Consider the following 18,145-nt stretch of genomic DNA (forward strand, 5'->3'; position numbering starts at 1 on the left):
ACGGTAAATTTTTATTTTATAAAATGAATTTTTAACAACAACAATAAATTTTTAAACAAGAATCATATTTTCTACACAAAAAAAATAAAATTTCAAAAAATTTGTGATTTTCCAACTAAAAAAGAGAATTTTTTCACCAGAAATAAAATACTTAAATTTTCAATAAAAAAATTAATTTTAAACAAGAAGAAACAATGAATTTTCAAGAAAACAGTTAAATTTTTAACCAAAAGAATAATTTTAAACTAAAATTAAGAATCTTCAACAAAAAAAAGGATTTTTTAACAACATTTTCAAATTTTCCATTAAAACAGATAAATTTTCATTAAAAAATAGATTATTCACATTCATAATAAAAAAGATTAATTTTGGACAAAAAACATGAATTTTCAACTGAAAAATATAAAATTTCATTACAAAATAGAAAAGGTAAATTTTCAGTTTATCAAATGAACTCTCAACAGTAAAAAATAATTTTTAAACAAAAATCATAATTTTCTACAAAAAAATAATGAAATTTCTAAAACTTACGTGGATTTACAACTAAAAAAGGTAAATTATTTACCAGAAATAAAATATTAAAATTTTTAGCCAAAAAATTGATTTTAAACAAGAAGAAAGAACGAATTTTCAAGAAAACAGTTAAACTTTCAACCAAGAGAATAATTTCGAACTAAAATGAAGAATCTTCAACAAAAAACAATAATTTTTTAACAATATTTTCAAAATATCCACTAAAACAGATAAATTTTCATTAAAAAGTAGATTATTCACATTTGTAATAAAAAAGATTAATTTTGAACAAAAAACATGAATTTTCATTAAAAAATAGAAAAGGTAAATTTTCAGTTTATAAAATCAATTTATGACAAAAAAAATGAATTTTCAAACAAGAATCTTAATTTTTTCAAAAAATTTTAATAAAATTTCGAAAAAATACGTGTATTTCCAACTAAAAAAGATACATTTTTTACAAGAAATAAAATACTTAAATTTTCAGTCAAAACATTCATTTTAAATTAAAAAATGAACGAATTAAAAAAAAACAGTTTAGTCTTCAACCAAAGAGATTATTTCGAACTAAAATTCAGAATTTAAAGCAAAAAGCAATAATTTGTTAACAACATTTTCAAATTATTCACTAAAACAGATAAATTTTCATTAAAAAATAGATTTTTCACATTTACAATAAGAAAGATTAATTTTTAACAAAAACCATGCATTTTTAACTATAAAATATAAATTTACATTAAAAAATATTAAAGGGAAATTTGCAGTTTATAATATAAATCTTCAGCAACAAAAAAATGAATTTTTAAACAAGAATCATAATTTTTAAGAGATTTGCTTATCAATTTTTTCTACATTGGAAAAGGCCAGAAATTCTTTTCAGCATTTTTATTTGGAGGGTGAATTTTTTATTTATAATTTTTTTCTGAATTGGAAGAAGGTAATTGTTTATATCATTTTAATTGATTTGGAAGGAATTAAATTTTTGTTATTTATTTATTTTTTCTGAGTTGAAAGAGGCCGTTTTTTCTTTTGAATTTTTGGATTGAGGCCATATTTTTTTTTCAGAATTTTTGTTGTGAGCGAAAATTGTTTATTTTTATCATTATTATTGAGTTGGAAGAGACACAATTTTCATTATTTTTTTTTCTGAATTGGAAGGATCTTCAGCAACAAAAAAAAATATATTTTTTTTAACAAGATTTTCAAATTATCCACTAAAACAGATTAATTTTCATTAAAAAATAGATTATTCACATTTATAATAAAAGAGATTAATTCTGAACAAACAAAAAATGAATTTTTAACTAAGAAACATAAATTTATATCAACAATAGGAATGGTAAATTTCAAGGAAAAAATAATGTTCAACAACAAAAAAACGAATTTAAAACAAAATAGTTCAATTTTTATACGAAGAGATTAATTTTCAACTGAAATGAAGAATGTTGAACATAAAGGGGATTTTTTAAACAAATTTGTTGAATTTTTAACAAAGTTAATTAATTTTCAACAAAGTAATGGAATTTTTAACTATAAATTCGTGTCTTTAAAAAGAAAAAATAATTTTTTACAAAGAACAAAAAATTTTTAACAAAATATTGTAATTTTTAAACAGAGATTAAATTTGAACTAAAATAAAACATCTTCAAGAAAAAACAATGATATTTTAATTTTAACCAAAGTGATGAACTTTCGACTAAATTAGTTACATTTTCAGAAAAAAATTAATTTTTCTAAAAAAAAAGATTAATTTCTGCAACAAAAAAAACTAAACTTCAACAAAAAATATAAATTTTCAACTAAAAAGATAAATTTGCCACCAGAAATAGAATAGTTCGATTTTTAATAAAAACTTTAATTTAAAGAGAAAAAAAGAGACAATTTTCAACCAAATATTTTTAATTTGGGCCAAAAATATGTATTTAAAACTAAAATAGTTACATTATTAGATAAAAAAGGAATTTTCAACAAAAAAATTCAGTTTTCAACCAAAAGTATATTTTTTAAATATAAATCTTAATTTTCTACAAAAAATATAACACCGAAATTTCCAAACAAATACATGAATTTTCATCTAAAAAAGACAAATTTACCACCAGAAATTAAATTTACAGTATAAAATTAATTTTCAATAAAAAAACTTAATTTTTAACATTATTCTCAAATTATCAACTAAAAAAGATAAAGTAAAAAAATGGAATATTCACATTTCGAATAAAAAACGATTAATTTTTAACAAAAAATATGAATTTTCAACTGAAAAATATAAATTTTTGACTAGAAAAAGTATAGTTCCATTTTCAGTAAACAAATTAATTTTCGACCAAAAAAAAAAAGAATTTTTTAACCAAAAGGATGAATTTTCAAGCAAGAATCTTCATTTCCTACAAAAAGGAAACCCGAAAATTCGAAAAACGAGATGAATTTTTATCTAAAAAAGACCAATTTTTCACCAAACATTAAATTTCCAGTAAAAAATTAATGGGAAAAAATGTTAACAAAAAAGTTAATTTTTCAACCAAAGAGATTAATTTAGAATTAAAATAAAAAATCTTCCAGAAAAAACAATGATTTTCGCACAAAATTTTAAAATTATCAACTAAGAATGATATTCACTTTTACAATAAAAAACAATATTTCTTACAGCAACAAAAAAAGGAATTATCGACAAAATATTGTAATTTTTTACCAAGAAAATGAATTTTCAGTAAAAAAAATTTCACAAAAAAAGATGAATTATTAACAAAATTCATAAATTTCTATCTAAAAAATATCAATTTTTTATTCCGAAATAAAATTTTCAGTAAAAAATTAATTTTCAAGAAAAATAAAAGATTTATCAATAAAAAAGTTAATTTTTTTAACCAAATAGGAGGTACATTTTTTTTTTTACCCAAAAAACGGATAAAAAAATACATAAATTTTTAACCAAATGGTTGAATTTTCAACAAAAGAATTTTCGACCAAAATTTTTTAATTTTCAACAAAAAAAATTATTTTTCGACAAAATACGGAATTTTCAGATAAATTTTTAGTCAACAAATTTTTTGTTATAAGAAAAAAACAAATTTTTAACAAAATATTGCATCCAAAAAGTTAGATTTTTAAACAAGACGATTAATTTTTTAATAAAAAAAATAACTTTTAACAAAATAATAAATTTTGCATCCAAAAAGCTAGATTTTTATCTATAAAGATTAATTTTCTACAAAAGGATGAATTTTTAATATAAAGTAGGATTTGTCGAGTAAAGAGTTTAATTTCCAGAAAAAAATATGGATTCTTAATAAAAAATTGAATAGTTTGTTTCCATAAAAAAATAATTTCATCTAAAGAAAACAATTTTAACAAAATAGTTACATTTTTAACAAAATAGATCAAATTTCTACCAAAAGAGATTGAATTTTAAACCAAAAAAGAAGAATTTTCAACCAAATAGTCAAATTTGTATTAAAATATTTGAATTTACAACCAAAAAAATATTAATTTTGGACAAGAAATGGAATTTGCAGTTTAATTTTTAATCAAAAATTATTTTTTGAGAAAAAAAAACGAATTTTCAAGAAAATATAAAAATTTTCATCTAAAAAGTTAAATTTTTAACAGAGGATGAATTTTCTAGGGGAAAAAAACGACGAAATTTCGAAAAAATACATAGATTTTTAACTAACAAAGACAAATTTTACACAAGAAATTAAATTGTCAGTAAAAAATTCATTTTCAAGAACAAAAAAAAGGTTTTTCATCCAAAAAGTTAAGTTTTCAAACAAATAGAATAATTTCGAACTAAAATGAAAAATATTCAAGAAAAAAGAATGATTTTTTAACAAAATTTTTATAAAAACATTATTTTTTACGAAAAAAAAATTATCAACAAAAAATGTTAAGGTTTTACCAATGAGATGAAGTTTTAGTTAAAAAATAATTTTTTACCAAAAAAGATTAATTTTTAACAAAATACATAAATTTTCAACTAAAAAAGATAAATTTGCAATAGAAAATAGAACGATTTAAAATATTTGAGGAATTTTTTTTTTAATTTCTAGGAATTTTCAATTGCTTTCAATAATTTAAAGGGATTTCAACGAATTTTGTATATTTTAACGCAATTTAGAAGATTTAAAGGTATTTTCAGGAGATAAAAAAATTGCATTAGTAGAAAATTTATATTTTTGGGTCGAAAATTCCATTTTCCTTGTAGAAAATTCGTAATTTTTTTTTTTAATTCATCTCTTTCGGTGGAAATTTGACCTTTTTTGGTAAAAAATGCAACTGTTAGCATTAAAATTCTTTTCTTCCCTTGACAATTCGTCTTTTTGGGCAGAAATTTAGTTTTCTTGGTTAAAAATGCCTCTGTTTGATTGAAAATTTAACTGTTTTGTGAAAAAATTCTTTTTATTAGGTTGAAAATTCAGCTATTTTCGGTTAAAAATTTATATAATTTGTTGAAAATTATTTTTTTTTTGTACCAAAAAATATAACTATTCCATTTTCGCTTGAAAATTTATCATCTTTAGATAACAATTCATTGAATTATCATCTTTTTGTGTAAAAGATGCAACTCTTTGGATTAAAATTCTTTTTTTTTTGTCTTGAAAATTTGTCTTTTTGGGCAGAGATTTAGTCTTTTGGTTAAAAATTCTATTTAACTATTCTACTTTTGATTTAAAATGTAACTTTTCTAGTCTAAAATTGATGTATTTTGCTGAAAATTGGTTAATTTCCGTAGAAAATTAATCTTTTTGGTTAAAAATGTAACTATTTAGTAAAAAATATTTTTTTTATTTATAATTTTATTTAAAAATTAATTACTTTGATTAAGAATTAAAATATTCTGTTTAAAATTTTATTCTTTGGTGATAATTAATTTTTTTAACTGTAAAATGTAACTGTTACATTTTTGATTAAAGATTGATCATCTATACTTAAAAATGATTTTGTTAAAGAATTGTCTTTTTTTTTTTAGTTCGCAGAAAATTTGTCTTTTTGGTTTTAAAAATTTAGCATTTTGGATTCACTTTTTTTTAATTGATGACCAACATTTTTTTTGTTTGAAAATTTCTTTCTTTGGTTAAAAAGTTAATCTTTTTGGTTGAGAATTTAACTGTTTTTGGAAAACAAAGAATTTTTATTTAATATTTTTTTATGCGATCGTTGGGTTCCAAACTTTTGAAAATATTAAAAATATTTTTAGAATTCACTTGAATTCTTTTAAATTCACACAATTTCGCTCAAAATAAATGGACTTTTAAAATTTTTTTACTAGTTTTTATTTCGTCCATCTTGAATTGTGCTGAATTAATTTCATTTTTTAATATTTGGTAACTGATTTCAATTCATTTGCTTTTTCTTATAATTATATAATTTAATTATTTAAATTATTTATAAAATAGAAAATAATTTTTTCTGAGAAAAAAGGAAATTTTTTTATTCTTGACTTAAATTATTTGCCACAGACCTAAATTTTGAGGTTGATTTTAAATATATCGAAGGTTTAAAGCTTAAAAAAATGCAGTATTTTGTGATTTTTTTTGTAAAAAAAATAGGCTAAAAAGTAAAAAAAAATTAATATCGCTTATGTTTTCAATAAGAGGATATAAAAATTCAGGGTAAAAAAAAAATAAAGTAAATCTGAATTACCTCTAGCTCTTCATCAGCTTTTGCAATTTCTTCTTCCAATTTTGAAAGTTTTTCTCGAAGGTTTCGTTCCTTCTGCATTTTCTCATCTTCTTTCTTTTTCCCCTCGCGTTTTTTCTGTAAAAAAATTATTTTTAATCCAGAAAAAAAGGACTTTACAAGAAAAAAAATTTAACTTTCAATCCAAAACAGTTTAATGTAACAAAAAAAAAAGAATTTTTAACGAACTAGTAAAAATCAGCGACCAAATTAATTTTTATTCAAAAAAATCTCTTTTTACGAACCAGTTGAGTTTTCAAACAGAAAATATGAATCTTATAAAAAATGCATTTTTAAAGAAAACAAAAAATATTTTTTGTTTATAAAAAAGATTGACTTTTCAAGCCAAGCATATACATTTTATACAAAAATAATAAAATTTTTACTCAAAAAAAAAAAAAAAAAAACGAGTTAGGAAATAAATCCAAGAATTTTCAACCAAATATGATGAATTTTCCATTTTTAAAACAAATTTGTAATCAAATATTAAAAATTTTAACCAATAAGATTAATTTTCTACTTAAAAATACAAATTTTTAACAAAATACATGAATTTTCAACTAAAAAAATAATAATTTTCAATACAAAATATAACAGATGAAATTTTAACCAAAATGATGAAGCTTCAACAAAACCAATTTTTTTACCAAAATATTTGAATTTTCAAAAAAAAAAAATGAATTTTCAACAAAAAACGAAATTTGCAGTTAAATTTTTAGTCAAAAAAATGTCTTTTGAACCGAAAATATAAAAATTTTCATCTAAAAAGTTAGATTTCTGACCAAGACGATTATTTTTTTACAAAAAAGATGCATTTTTTATTTTAAAAAACAAATAATTTTCAATAAATTATTAAAATTTGCATTCAAAATCTTAGATTTTCAGCCAAGAAGATTACTTTTCTACGAAAAAGGTTAATTTTTAATAAATGATATGAATTTTCGAGAAAAAAGTTAAATTTTCAACAAAAAATTAAATTTACATTTAAATTTGCTGTTAGATTTTCAACCAAGAAGATTGCTTTTCTTACGAAAAATATGAACTGTTAATAAAAAATATGATTTTATCGAGCAAATAGTTTGATTTTCAACGAAAATGATAAGTTTTCTACAAAAATAAGATAATTTTTTAACAAAATACATGATTTTTAACAAAATAGTTCAATTATTAATAAAAAAAAATGAATTCTCACCTAAAATGATGAATCTTTTAGCAACTGACATAAATTTTTAATCTAATAGTTTTATATTCGTGCAAATAGTTGAATTAAAAAAAAAGCTAAATTTTTCACAACAAAAGATGATTTTTCAAAAATAAATAAATTTTGAACAAAATATTTAACTTATTAATTAAAGAAATTAATTTTCAAATGAAATGATGAATCAATCTCCAACAAAAAAAATTTTAATCTAACAGTTTGATTTTCCAAAAAAAAAAATAATTTTAACGAAGCAGTTCCAATTTTAACTAAATTATTGCATTTTGAACCAAAAAAGAAAATTTTTCAACCAAATAGTCCAATTTTTTACCAAAATATTTGATATTTCAATAACAAAAAATATTAATTTAAAAAAAAACGGAATTTGCATTAAAATTTTTTGTCAAAAACTGATTTTTATTTTTTAAAAATTTGTTTCAACAAAATATAAACAATTTCATTCCAAAAATTAGATTTTCAAGCAAGACGATTTTTTCCTACAAAAAAATTTGAATTAAAAAAATTTTCTACAAAAAGATGAATTTTTAATATAAAATATGAATTTTCGAAGAAATAATTGAATTTTCAGCAAACAAGATGGATTTTTAATCAAAAATTGAATAGTTAAAGTTTCAAGAAAAAATAATTTGAATTTTAAAAAAACACCCTTTAAAAAAATAGTTAGATTTTTAACAAAAAAAATTATTTTTAAAGAGAAAAGAAAACGAATTTTCATCAAAATATTAATATTTTAGTCTAAAATGTTAGATTTTCAACCAAGAAGATTTATTTTTCAACCGAAAACGAAATTTAAAGTTAAATTTTCATCAAAAAAAATTACATTTTTAACCAAGAAGATTACTTTTCTACGAAAAAGATTAATTTGTAATCAAAAATATGAATCTATCGAGCAATTAATTTGATTTTTTCAACGAAAAATATCAATTTTATACAACAAATAATTTTTTAACAAAATACATGATTTTTCATTTTGAACCAAAAAATGTGCAATTTTTACCAAAAAATATAAATTTTCAACAGGAAATGGAATTTGCAGTTAAATTTTCTGTCAAAGAAATTATTTTTTTATACTAAACAAAAATAGTTAAATTATTAATCAAATTAATTAATTTTCAACTAAAATGATGAATTTTTAGCAAAATAGTTCCACTTTTAACTAAATGATTTCATTTTGAACCAAAAAAGATGAAATTTCTACCAAAAGAGATTGATTTTTAAACTAAAAAAGAAGAATTTTCAACCAAAAAAGTGAAATTTCAACAAAAACGGAATTTGAAGTTAAATTTTTAGTCAGAAAATGATTTTTTGATAAAAAAACGAGCTTTCAAAAAAATTATAAACCCGAAAAGTTAGATTTTTAACCAAGAAGATTACTTTTCGACGAAAAAGATGGATTCTAAACAAAAAATATGAATTTTTAACAAAGCAGTTCCAAGCTTAACAAAGTGGTTACATTTTGAAACAAAAAATATGAAATTTCGAACAAAATAAAAATTTGTAAACCAAAATAGAAGAATTTTGAACCAAATAGTGCAATTTTTTACCAAAATAGTCGAATTTTCAACCAAAAAGATGAATTTTCAGTAAAAAGATTTTTTTATACAAAACGCAAATTTTCGAAAAAATATGAATTTTCTAAAAACAAAATGATTTTTTAAAATAAATAAATAATACAATAATTTAAATGAATAAATTTTCAACAAAATATTATATTTTGCATCCAAAAAGCCAGATTTTCAACCATAAAGATTACTTTTATACAAAAGGATGAATTTTTAATATAAAGTAGGATTTTTCGAGTAAATAGTAAAAAAAATTAATTTTGACGAAAAGAAACAACTTTTAACAAAATAGTTAAATCTTTAACAAAAAAGATAAAATTTCTACCAAAAGAGATTAATTTTCAAACCAAAACGAAGAATTTTCAACCAAATAGTCCAATTTTTTATTACTAAAATATTTGAATTTACAACCATAAAAATATGAATTTTCAATACAAAAATGAAGTTTTCAGTTAAATTTTTAGATAAAAAATGTTTTTTTTTTATTTAAAAAAACGAATTTTAAAGAAAATATAGAAATTTTCACCCAAAAAGCAAAATTTTTAACCATGAAGATTAATTTTTTACAAAAAGCTGAATTTTTAATATAAAATATGAATTTTCGAGCAAATAGTTGAATTTTCAGTAAAAAAGATAGATTTTTAATAAAAAATTAAACAGTTCAAGTTGCCACGAAAAATTTATTTCAACTAAAAAACACCTTTTACCAATACATTAAAATTTTTAACAAGCGGTTGCATTTTGAACAAAAAAGATGAAATTCACACAGAAAATAGAATTTGCATTTAAATTTTCTGTCAAAAAAGTTAATTTTTAAGAAAAAAAACGAATTTTCAACAAAGTATTAATATTTTAATCCGAAAAGTTAGATTTTCAACCAAGAAGATTAATTTTCAACAGAAAACGAAATTTACAGTTAAATTTTCAGTGAAAAAGATTATTTTTTAATTTAAAAAAAATGAATTTTCAAGAAAATATTAAAATTTCCATCCAAAAAGTTACATTTTTAACCAAAGCTATTGTTTTTCTACATAAAAGATGAATTTTTATGAAAAAATATGAATTTTCGAGCAAATAGTTAAATTTGTTACAAAAAAATTGAATTTTCAACAATTTTTTTTAAACAAAATTGTTACATTTTTAATCAAGCAATAAAAATTGCAACCAAAAAATAAATCTTGTAACCACAAGATGAATTTTTAAACCAAAACTATAAAAAAAAACTATTAAACAAACAGAATTCATATGAAAATTGCAGAAAAAAGCCTGATCAGTTTGACATCCTCTGAATTTTCAAAATGAATTTTAATTTAGAAACAAATTTCTGAATAAAAAGCAAATAGAAAATTTAATTTTATTATTTTGGGTATTAATTAATTACCTGAGAAAGAGTTTTAGCATTCTGTTCAATCTCGGATTCCAATTCCGATATTTTCTCCTCTTGATTTTTGGATTTCACAGCAATTCTGTTTTCTATTTCAGACAGTTTTTCTTCGTACTCTTTTTTAAATTCATCGATTTCAGTTTGTAGGGATTCACGATGTTTTAGGGCCTCCATTACGTGTTTATTAACATCCAAAGCACCTTTATTCATATCTTTGATCATTTCTGTCTCTTTTTCCTTTTCTTCTCGCTTCACATTCAATTCTTCGATTTTACTATTCAATTCCTTCTTTCGGGCCAAAGCAATTTCTTTGCGATTCAAATTTTCCTCCCTTTCTCGTTCCAGTTCTTCAATTCTTTTCCGGGCATTAGATATTTTCTGTTTTTTGAAGAAAAAAAAAACATTTTCATTTGTAAATTAAATTCGAAAAAAATTTCCAGATTCATTAAAATGGAAAAATTTGAACTTTTATATTGGACTTTCAACCAAATGATTTAATTATTAACTAAATTTTTTTGGATTTTTCACTAAAAAAGATTCCTTTTCTTCCAAATAATAGAATTTAAAAAAAAACGGATAAATTTTCAAACAAAGATTAAAATAAAAAAAGAATTTTAAACAAAACCGTGATTTTTCTACGCTGAATTTTTAATTTTCAGCTGAATTTCACAAAAAAGAGTTTAATTTTAAATTTTAAAAATCGCAAAGAGAATTTTTAAAAAAATGTAATAGTTGATATTTAAAAAAAAATCAATTTAATTTTGAATGTAAAACCGTTTAAAAATTTAAAACCAAAAAATATTTTTCAGTCAAGATGACCAATTTTCAAATCAAATAGTTGTATATTTTACAAAAATACTATAATTTTTTAAATAAAAAAGTTCAATGTTCAACAAGACAGACGACTTTTTAAGCGAAAAGACGATTTTTCTACAAAAAAAACTGAATTTTGAACAAAAAAATTAATTTTTAACAGAATAGTTGAACTTTCAAATTTTCTACAACAAAAAATAATTTTTGAACAAAATACATTATTTTTCAACAAAATAGTGAAATTATTAATCAAAGAAATTAATTTTTTCAAGAAAAAGATCGATTTGAGAAAAAAATTAAGAAATAAATTTTTTTAAATGTTGCATTTTGATTTGAGAGAATTAATTTTGCATGTAATAGTTTTTTTTAACTATTAAAAAAAAACCGTTAAAAAACTTAAATTTTGCAACTAAAATTATGTATCTTCAAGCAAAAAATGTAATTTAAAAAAAATGTTAACAGTTGTAATAGTTTTTCAACAAAAATATATTTTATTTAAAATAAAAAAGAAGTTGGATTTAATCGAAAAAAATGAAATTGCTACTAGAAAAAACTAATTTTCAAAAACGAAAAAAATATTTGCAACCAAATAGTTGAATATTCAATCAAGAAAGTTAATTTTCGACGAAAAAAAAAAATTTTCAACAAATCTCATACATTTTAAAGTAATTATTTTGAACAATCTATGTTATTTTAGACAAAATTTTAATTGTGTAATTTTCAGTTTACATTTTTTTTAGATCCAAAAATTTGTTTAACTAAAGAAGCTCGATTTTCGAACGAATTAAAAGATTTTAATTTAAAACAAAAAAGCAGTTCAATTTAAGAAACAAAAATGAATTTATAACAAAATAGTTTAATTTTCGAACAGGAACATTAATTATCTACAAAAAAAGACGAATTTTCAGCAAATTACATCATTTTTCAACTAAATGTTTTGTAATTTTCAGTTCATATTTTATCTAAAATATTTGAATCTTCAACAACAATGACAGATTTTCGATAAAAAAAAAGTTCTGTTTTCCATAAAAAGATTTCTGTTTCATAAAAAAACACCCTTTTAACAAAATAGTTAAATTATCAATCAAAGAAGCGAATTCTCAACTAAAATGATGAATTTTCAACCAAAAGGGATTATTTTTCTAAGCAGTTAGAAGAATTTTCAAAACAAAAATATGAATTTTCAACCAAAAAATTTAAATTTTCAAAGATAAGATTAATTTTCCACAAAAAAGATTGATTTTTAATCAAAAATATGAAACTTTTGGGCAAATAGTTGAATTTCTAACCAGCAAGATAAATTTTTTAGAACAAAAAATTTTTTTTCAACAAAATACATCAATTTTCAAGAAAATGATGAAAACACGACTTTTCGACAAAATATGAATTTTCTAAAACAAAAGATCATTTTTTACATTTTTTTTTATTAAAGAGGAACGAATTAAAAAAAAGAAATTATACAAAAAGTTAGATTTTCAACCAAGACGATTAATTTTCTACAAAAAAGATTAATTTAAAAAAAAAACTAATTTTCAAGAAAATATTAAATTTTTTTTAAAGATTACCTTTTTACAAAAGAATGAATTTTTAATATAAAATAGGATTTTTCGAGTAAATAGTCGAATGTAAAGAAAAAAGTATGGATTCTCAATCAAAAATTAAATTTGTTCGTTTGCATAAAAAAATTAATTTCAACTGAAAAAAAACAACTTTTAACAAAATAATTAAATTTTTAACAAAAAAGATAAAATTTCTACCAAAAGAGATTGATTTTCAAAACCAAAAAAAGAAGAATTTTCAACCAAATAGAAGAATTTTTTACCAAAATATTTAAATTTACAAAGAAAAAAATATTAATTTTCAACAAAAAACGAAATTCTCAGTTAAATTTGTAGTCAAAAAATTATTTTTTGATGAAAAAACACGAATTTTCAACAAAATATAAAAATTTTGTATCCAAAAAGTTCAATTTTTAACAAAGGCGATTATTTTTCTACAACAAAAAAATTAATTTTTTATTTTTAACAACTAATTTTCAACAAAATATTAAAATTTGCATCCAAAATGTTACATTTTCAACTATAAATATTAATTTTCTAATAAAAGATGAATTTTCCCACCAAAAGAGTTTAATTTTAAATAAAGAAACGGCTAAATTAAACAAAACAAAAAATTTATATTGAAGAGAACAAATTTTCACCCAAACTGTTTATTTAAAACCAAATAATTGTATATTTTACCAAAATAATACAATTTTTCAATCAAAAAAGTTCAATATTCAGCAAGACTTTTTGAGCGAAAAAAACGATTTTTCTACAAAAAAGTTGAATTTTCAACCCAAAGATATGAATTTTTAACAAAAAAAATAATTTTCAACAAAATAGTTGAACTTTGAGGGCAAAAAGTCCAAATTTCTAAAAATTTTAAACAAATATAATTTTAAACAGCCAAGAATATTTTTATTAAAAAAAAAAATTAATACAAAAGTTAAATTTCATCAAAAAAGGTTAATTCTCAACAAAATACTTGAATTTTGTAGCCACCAAGACGATTTTTCTACAAAGCAGTTGAATTTCTAACCAAAAAATTCATTTTCGACCAAATAGTTAAATTTTCTACTAAAATAATAAAATTTTCATTAAAAAAATATAAATATTCAACAAAGTAGTTGAATTTTTATGTTAAGAAGACGAATATTCTACGAAAACGGTTGAATTTGTAATACAAAAATATGAATTTTCAACATAAAAAGCTCATTTTTACATAATAGTTGAATTTACCATTAAAAGAAATCAATTTTCAACGAATTAGTTTAATTGAAATTTTAATTATTAAAAATTAGTTTAAAAATTAATTAAAATAATAACATTTTTATATCATGGTTTTGACTAAATAAAACCGATTAAATAATTAAATTTTTAAATGATTTAATTATTGATTAAAATAAAAATAAATGAACTATTATGAATAAAATTTATTATAATTATGAATAAATAATTTAAATAATTTAAATATAATAAATATAAATAATGAAGAATAATAAATAAAATATTATAAACAAAAATGAAATGAAAATTTAATTTAAATTATTATTTAAATTTTGAAAAATAAATGTAGAAATAAAAATCAGTTTCAATTAAAAAAATGAATTTTCATTTATGAAGATTAATTTTCTACCAACAAAGATGAATTAATAAAAATATGTTTTTAAAAAAGTGGAACTTTCAAGTAAAAAAGATCAATTTTTAACATAAAACATGAATTTTGAACCATATAGTTGATTTTTCGAACAAAAAATAGGAGCATTCTCAACTATAAAAGGTAATAATTAAATTTTCAAACAAAAAAAGCAATGAATTTTCAAACAAGAAAATTAATTTTCTACCAAAATCGATGAATTTTTATTTCAAAAAAGATAAATTTTTAATAAAATAGTTAAATTTTCCATCAAAACCTTAAATTTACAATCAAGAAGAGTAATTGTTTACCAACAAAGTTGAATTTTTAACAAAAGACGTGAATTGTCAAACAAATGATGGAATTTTTAACAAAAAAAGATCGATTGTCAACAAAAAATGGAATATTTCAATTTTCAGAGAAAAAATTAATTATTAACAAAAATCTAATCGTTTCATTTTCAACGAAAAAGATGAATTTTTGACAAAGCAGTTCCAATTTCAACAAATTGGTTGCATTTTAAACGAAAAAATATTAAATTTCTACCAAAAGAGATTAATTTTCAAACCAGAGAGACAAAAATTGAAACTTTTTTTATTTAATGCTATTTTAAATAATCACTCAAATATTCGATTTTACTAAATCGAACGGGTTGAAAAATTTATTGAAATGAGCACTTTTTAAATCAGAAGCTAAATTATTTTAATTTTAAGTCATTTTAAATAAATAATTGTTAATTTATTATTTATACATAAAAATTGAACAATTTCATTTAAAAATTAAAATTGGAATACATAAAATTGTGACAAGATTGAAAGCTATTTTTAATTTAAAAAATTTATTTTAAGTACAAATTATTTAGTTGAAAATTTACATAAATCGCTGAAAACTCATATTTTTGTAGAAAATTCAGTTTTTAAACTGAAAATTTATGTAATTTTTTGATATTTCAATTGATTGGTTGGGTAATTACCTATTTAATGCCAAGTCAATTCTCTTGAATCAAAATTCAACATTTGGTAAAAAATAGATGTGTTTTGTTAAAAAAATTCTTTTTAATAAAAAATAATTGTTTTATTTGAAAATTCAACAGCAAATTCACTATTTGCTTGAAAATACATATTTTCGTTATGAAAATTCAAGTTTCTAGTTTGGAAATCAATATTTTTTTGTTAAAAATTCATCTTTTTCGCTGAAAATGAAACTATCAGATTAAAAATGTATGTTAGTTTCTAAAAGAATGATCATTCGAGGGAAGAATTCATTTCTTTGACTAATAATTGAACTATTTGATTAAAAAATTATCTTTTGTTGTAGAAAAATCGATCTTTTTCCTTGAAAATCCATCTATTTTCTCGAAAATTCATATTTTTTATTCAAAATTCATCTTTGTTGTAAAAAATTAATCTTCTTTATCAAAAATCTAGCTTTTTGGATCAAAATTTTAATATTTTGTTGAAAAATCGTTCTTTTTATCAAAAATTTTATCTTTTTGTGGAAAATTGATCTTCTTGGGTGAAAATCTAGATTTTTGATACAAATTTAAATCTTTTGTTAAAAATTCGTTCTTTCTTAATGAAAAAATAATTTTTTTAAAGGACATTTAACTGTAAATTCCGGTTTTTTGTTGAAAATTCGTCTTTTTTGTTCGTAAATTTCACCATTTGGTTGAAAATTCTAGTTTCTAGTTTGAAAATCAATATCATTGGTTAAAAATTAATCTTTTTCGCTAAAAATGGAATTATTAGTTAAAAAATTTATTTAGTTGGTTGAATATTTATCATTTTAATTAAGGATTCATTTCTTTAATTAATAATTGAACTATTTGGTTCAAAAATCATGTATTTTATTTTTTAAAAATTTATTTTTTGTAGAATCATTTATTTAAAATTGCAACTATTTTGTCAAAAATGTCTTCTTTTTTGTTAAAAATGAAACTATTAGATTGAAAATTAATTTTTTTGTTGGAGATCGATTCATCATTTTTGTTGAAAATTCATTGCTTTGGTTAATAATTGAACTGTTTAGTTGAAAATTCATGTATTTGTCGAAAAGTAATCTTCTTGGTTGGAAATCTAACTTTTTAGGACGAATTTTAATATTTTGATGAAAATTCGTTTTTTTTCTCTTACAAAATAATTTTTTTGACAGACAATTTAACTCTAAATTTAATTTTCTGTTGAACTTTTGTTCGAAAATTAATATTTTATATTAAAAATTAATCTTTTTTTTTTAAGTTTGTTTTTTTTTTAAATTAAAAATTCTTTTTTTTTTGTAGAAAAATAATCGTCTTGGTTGAAAATCTAACTTTTTGGATGAAATTGTTTATATTTTGTCAAAATTCCGTTTTTTTAAATAAAAAAAAAACATTTTTTGACTAAAAATTTAACTTCAGATTCCGTTTTTTGTTCAAAAGTAATATTTTTGTTTTTGAAAATTCAAATATTTTGTTAAAAAATTACTATTTGGTTGAAAATTCTTCTTTTTTGGTTAAAAGTCCATCTCTTTTGGTAGAAATTTTATATTTTTTAGATGGAGAAATGCAATCATTTAGTTAAAAGTAGAACTACTTTTTGAAAAATAAATCTTTTTTCGTTGAAAACGAAACTATTAGATTAAAATTTTTTTTAAATTGAAGATCGATTCATAATTTTAGTTTAAAATTAATTTCTTTAATTAACGATATAACTATTTTGTTAAAAAATCATTTATTTTAAAAAAATCATCTTTTGTTGTGGAAAATGTATATATTTTTTTTTAAATTCAACTATTTTCACGAAAATTCATATTTCTGTAAAAAATTAATCTTCTTGGTTGAAAGTTTAGCTTTCTGAATGAAAATTTTTATATTTTGTTGAAAATTCGTTTTTTTTTTTTTTAATTAAAAAATAATATTTTGGCTGAAAATTTAACTGCAAATTCCGTTTTCTGTTAAAAATTCATCTATTTAGGTAAAAAATTTCACTTATTGTTTGAAAATTAAAATTTATGTTAGTTGCTAAAATATTCATCCTTTTAGTTGAGAATTCATTTTTTTTTAAATAATTGAACTATTTGATTGAAAAATAATCTATTTTGTTAAAAAAATTTCTTTTGTTGTAGAAAATTTATCTTTTTCGTTAAAAATCCATCAATTTTCTTGAAAATTCATATTGTTTATTAAAAATTCATCTTTGTTATAGAAAACTAATCTACTTGATTAAAAATCTCGCTTTTTGGATGAAAATTGTAATTTTTTGTTGAAAATTCGTTCTTTTTATAAAAAAATTCATGTTTTTGTAGAAAATTGATCTTCTTGTTTGAAAATCTAGCTTTTTGGATACAAATTTAAACTTTGGTTAAAAATTTGTTTTTTCTTAATGGAAAATTAACTTTGTTGGCTGAAAATTTAACTGCAAATTCCGGTTCTTTGCTGAAAATTCGTCTTTTTTGTTCGAAAATATCACCATTTGGTTGAAAATGCATATTTTTATTTTGAAAATTCTATTTTCTAGTTTAAAAATCAAACTCTTTTGTTAAAAAATCATCTTTTTCGCTGAAAATGAAACTATTAGATTAAAAATTTATGTCAGTTGCTACAAGATTCATCATTTTAGTTGAGAATTCATTTTTTTGATTGATAATTGAAATATTTCGTTGAAAAATCATGTATTTTGTTTAAAAATTATCTTATTTTAGTAGAAAATTGATCTTTTTCGTTGAAAATGAAACTATTTTCTCGAAAATTCATAGTTTTTATTAAAAATTCATCTTTTTGTAGAAAATTAATCTACTTGACTAAAAATGTAGGTTTTTGAATAA

The 18,145-nt window shown here is 19.8% G+C and overlaps 1 protein-coding gene across 2 annotated transcripts in view; it reads right to left on the minus strand.

The window, feature by feature from the left end:
* The window catches only part of LOC117180859 (golgin subfamily A member 6-like protein 22), a 129,917-nt gene that overhangs the window by 70,925 nt on the left and 40,847 nt on the right, over nt 1–18,145 (minus strand). For both annotated transcript variants that reach the window (XM_033373446.1, XM_033373523.1), the window contains exons 10-11: nt 10,352–10,732; nt 6,154–6,267 (exon numbers count right to left, since the gene is read on the minus strand). In XM_033373446.1, coding sequence (XP_033229337.1) covers nt 6,154–6,267; nt 10,352–10,732 — 495 coding nt within the window. The remainder of the gene's footprint in view (nt 1–6,153; nt 6,268–10,351; nt 10,733–18,145) is intronic.

The sequence above is a fragment of the Belonocnema kinseyi genome, chromosome 1 (genome assembly GCF_010883055.1).
Source record: "Belonocnema kinseyi isolate 2016_QV_RU_SX_M_011 chromosome 1, B_treatae_v1, whole genome shotgun sequence".
Classification (NCBI taxonomy): domain Eukaryota; kingdom Metazoa; phylum Arthropoda; class Insecta; order Hymenoptera; family Cynipidae; genus Belonocnema; species Belonocnema kinseyi.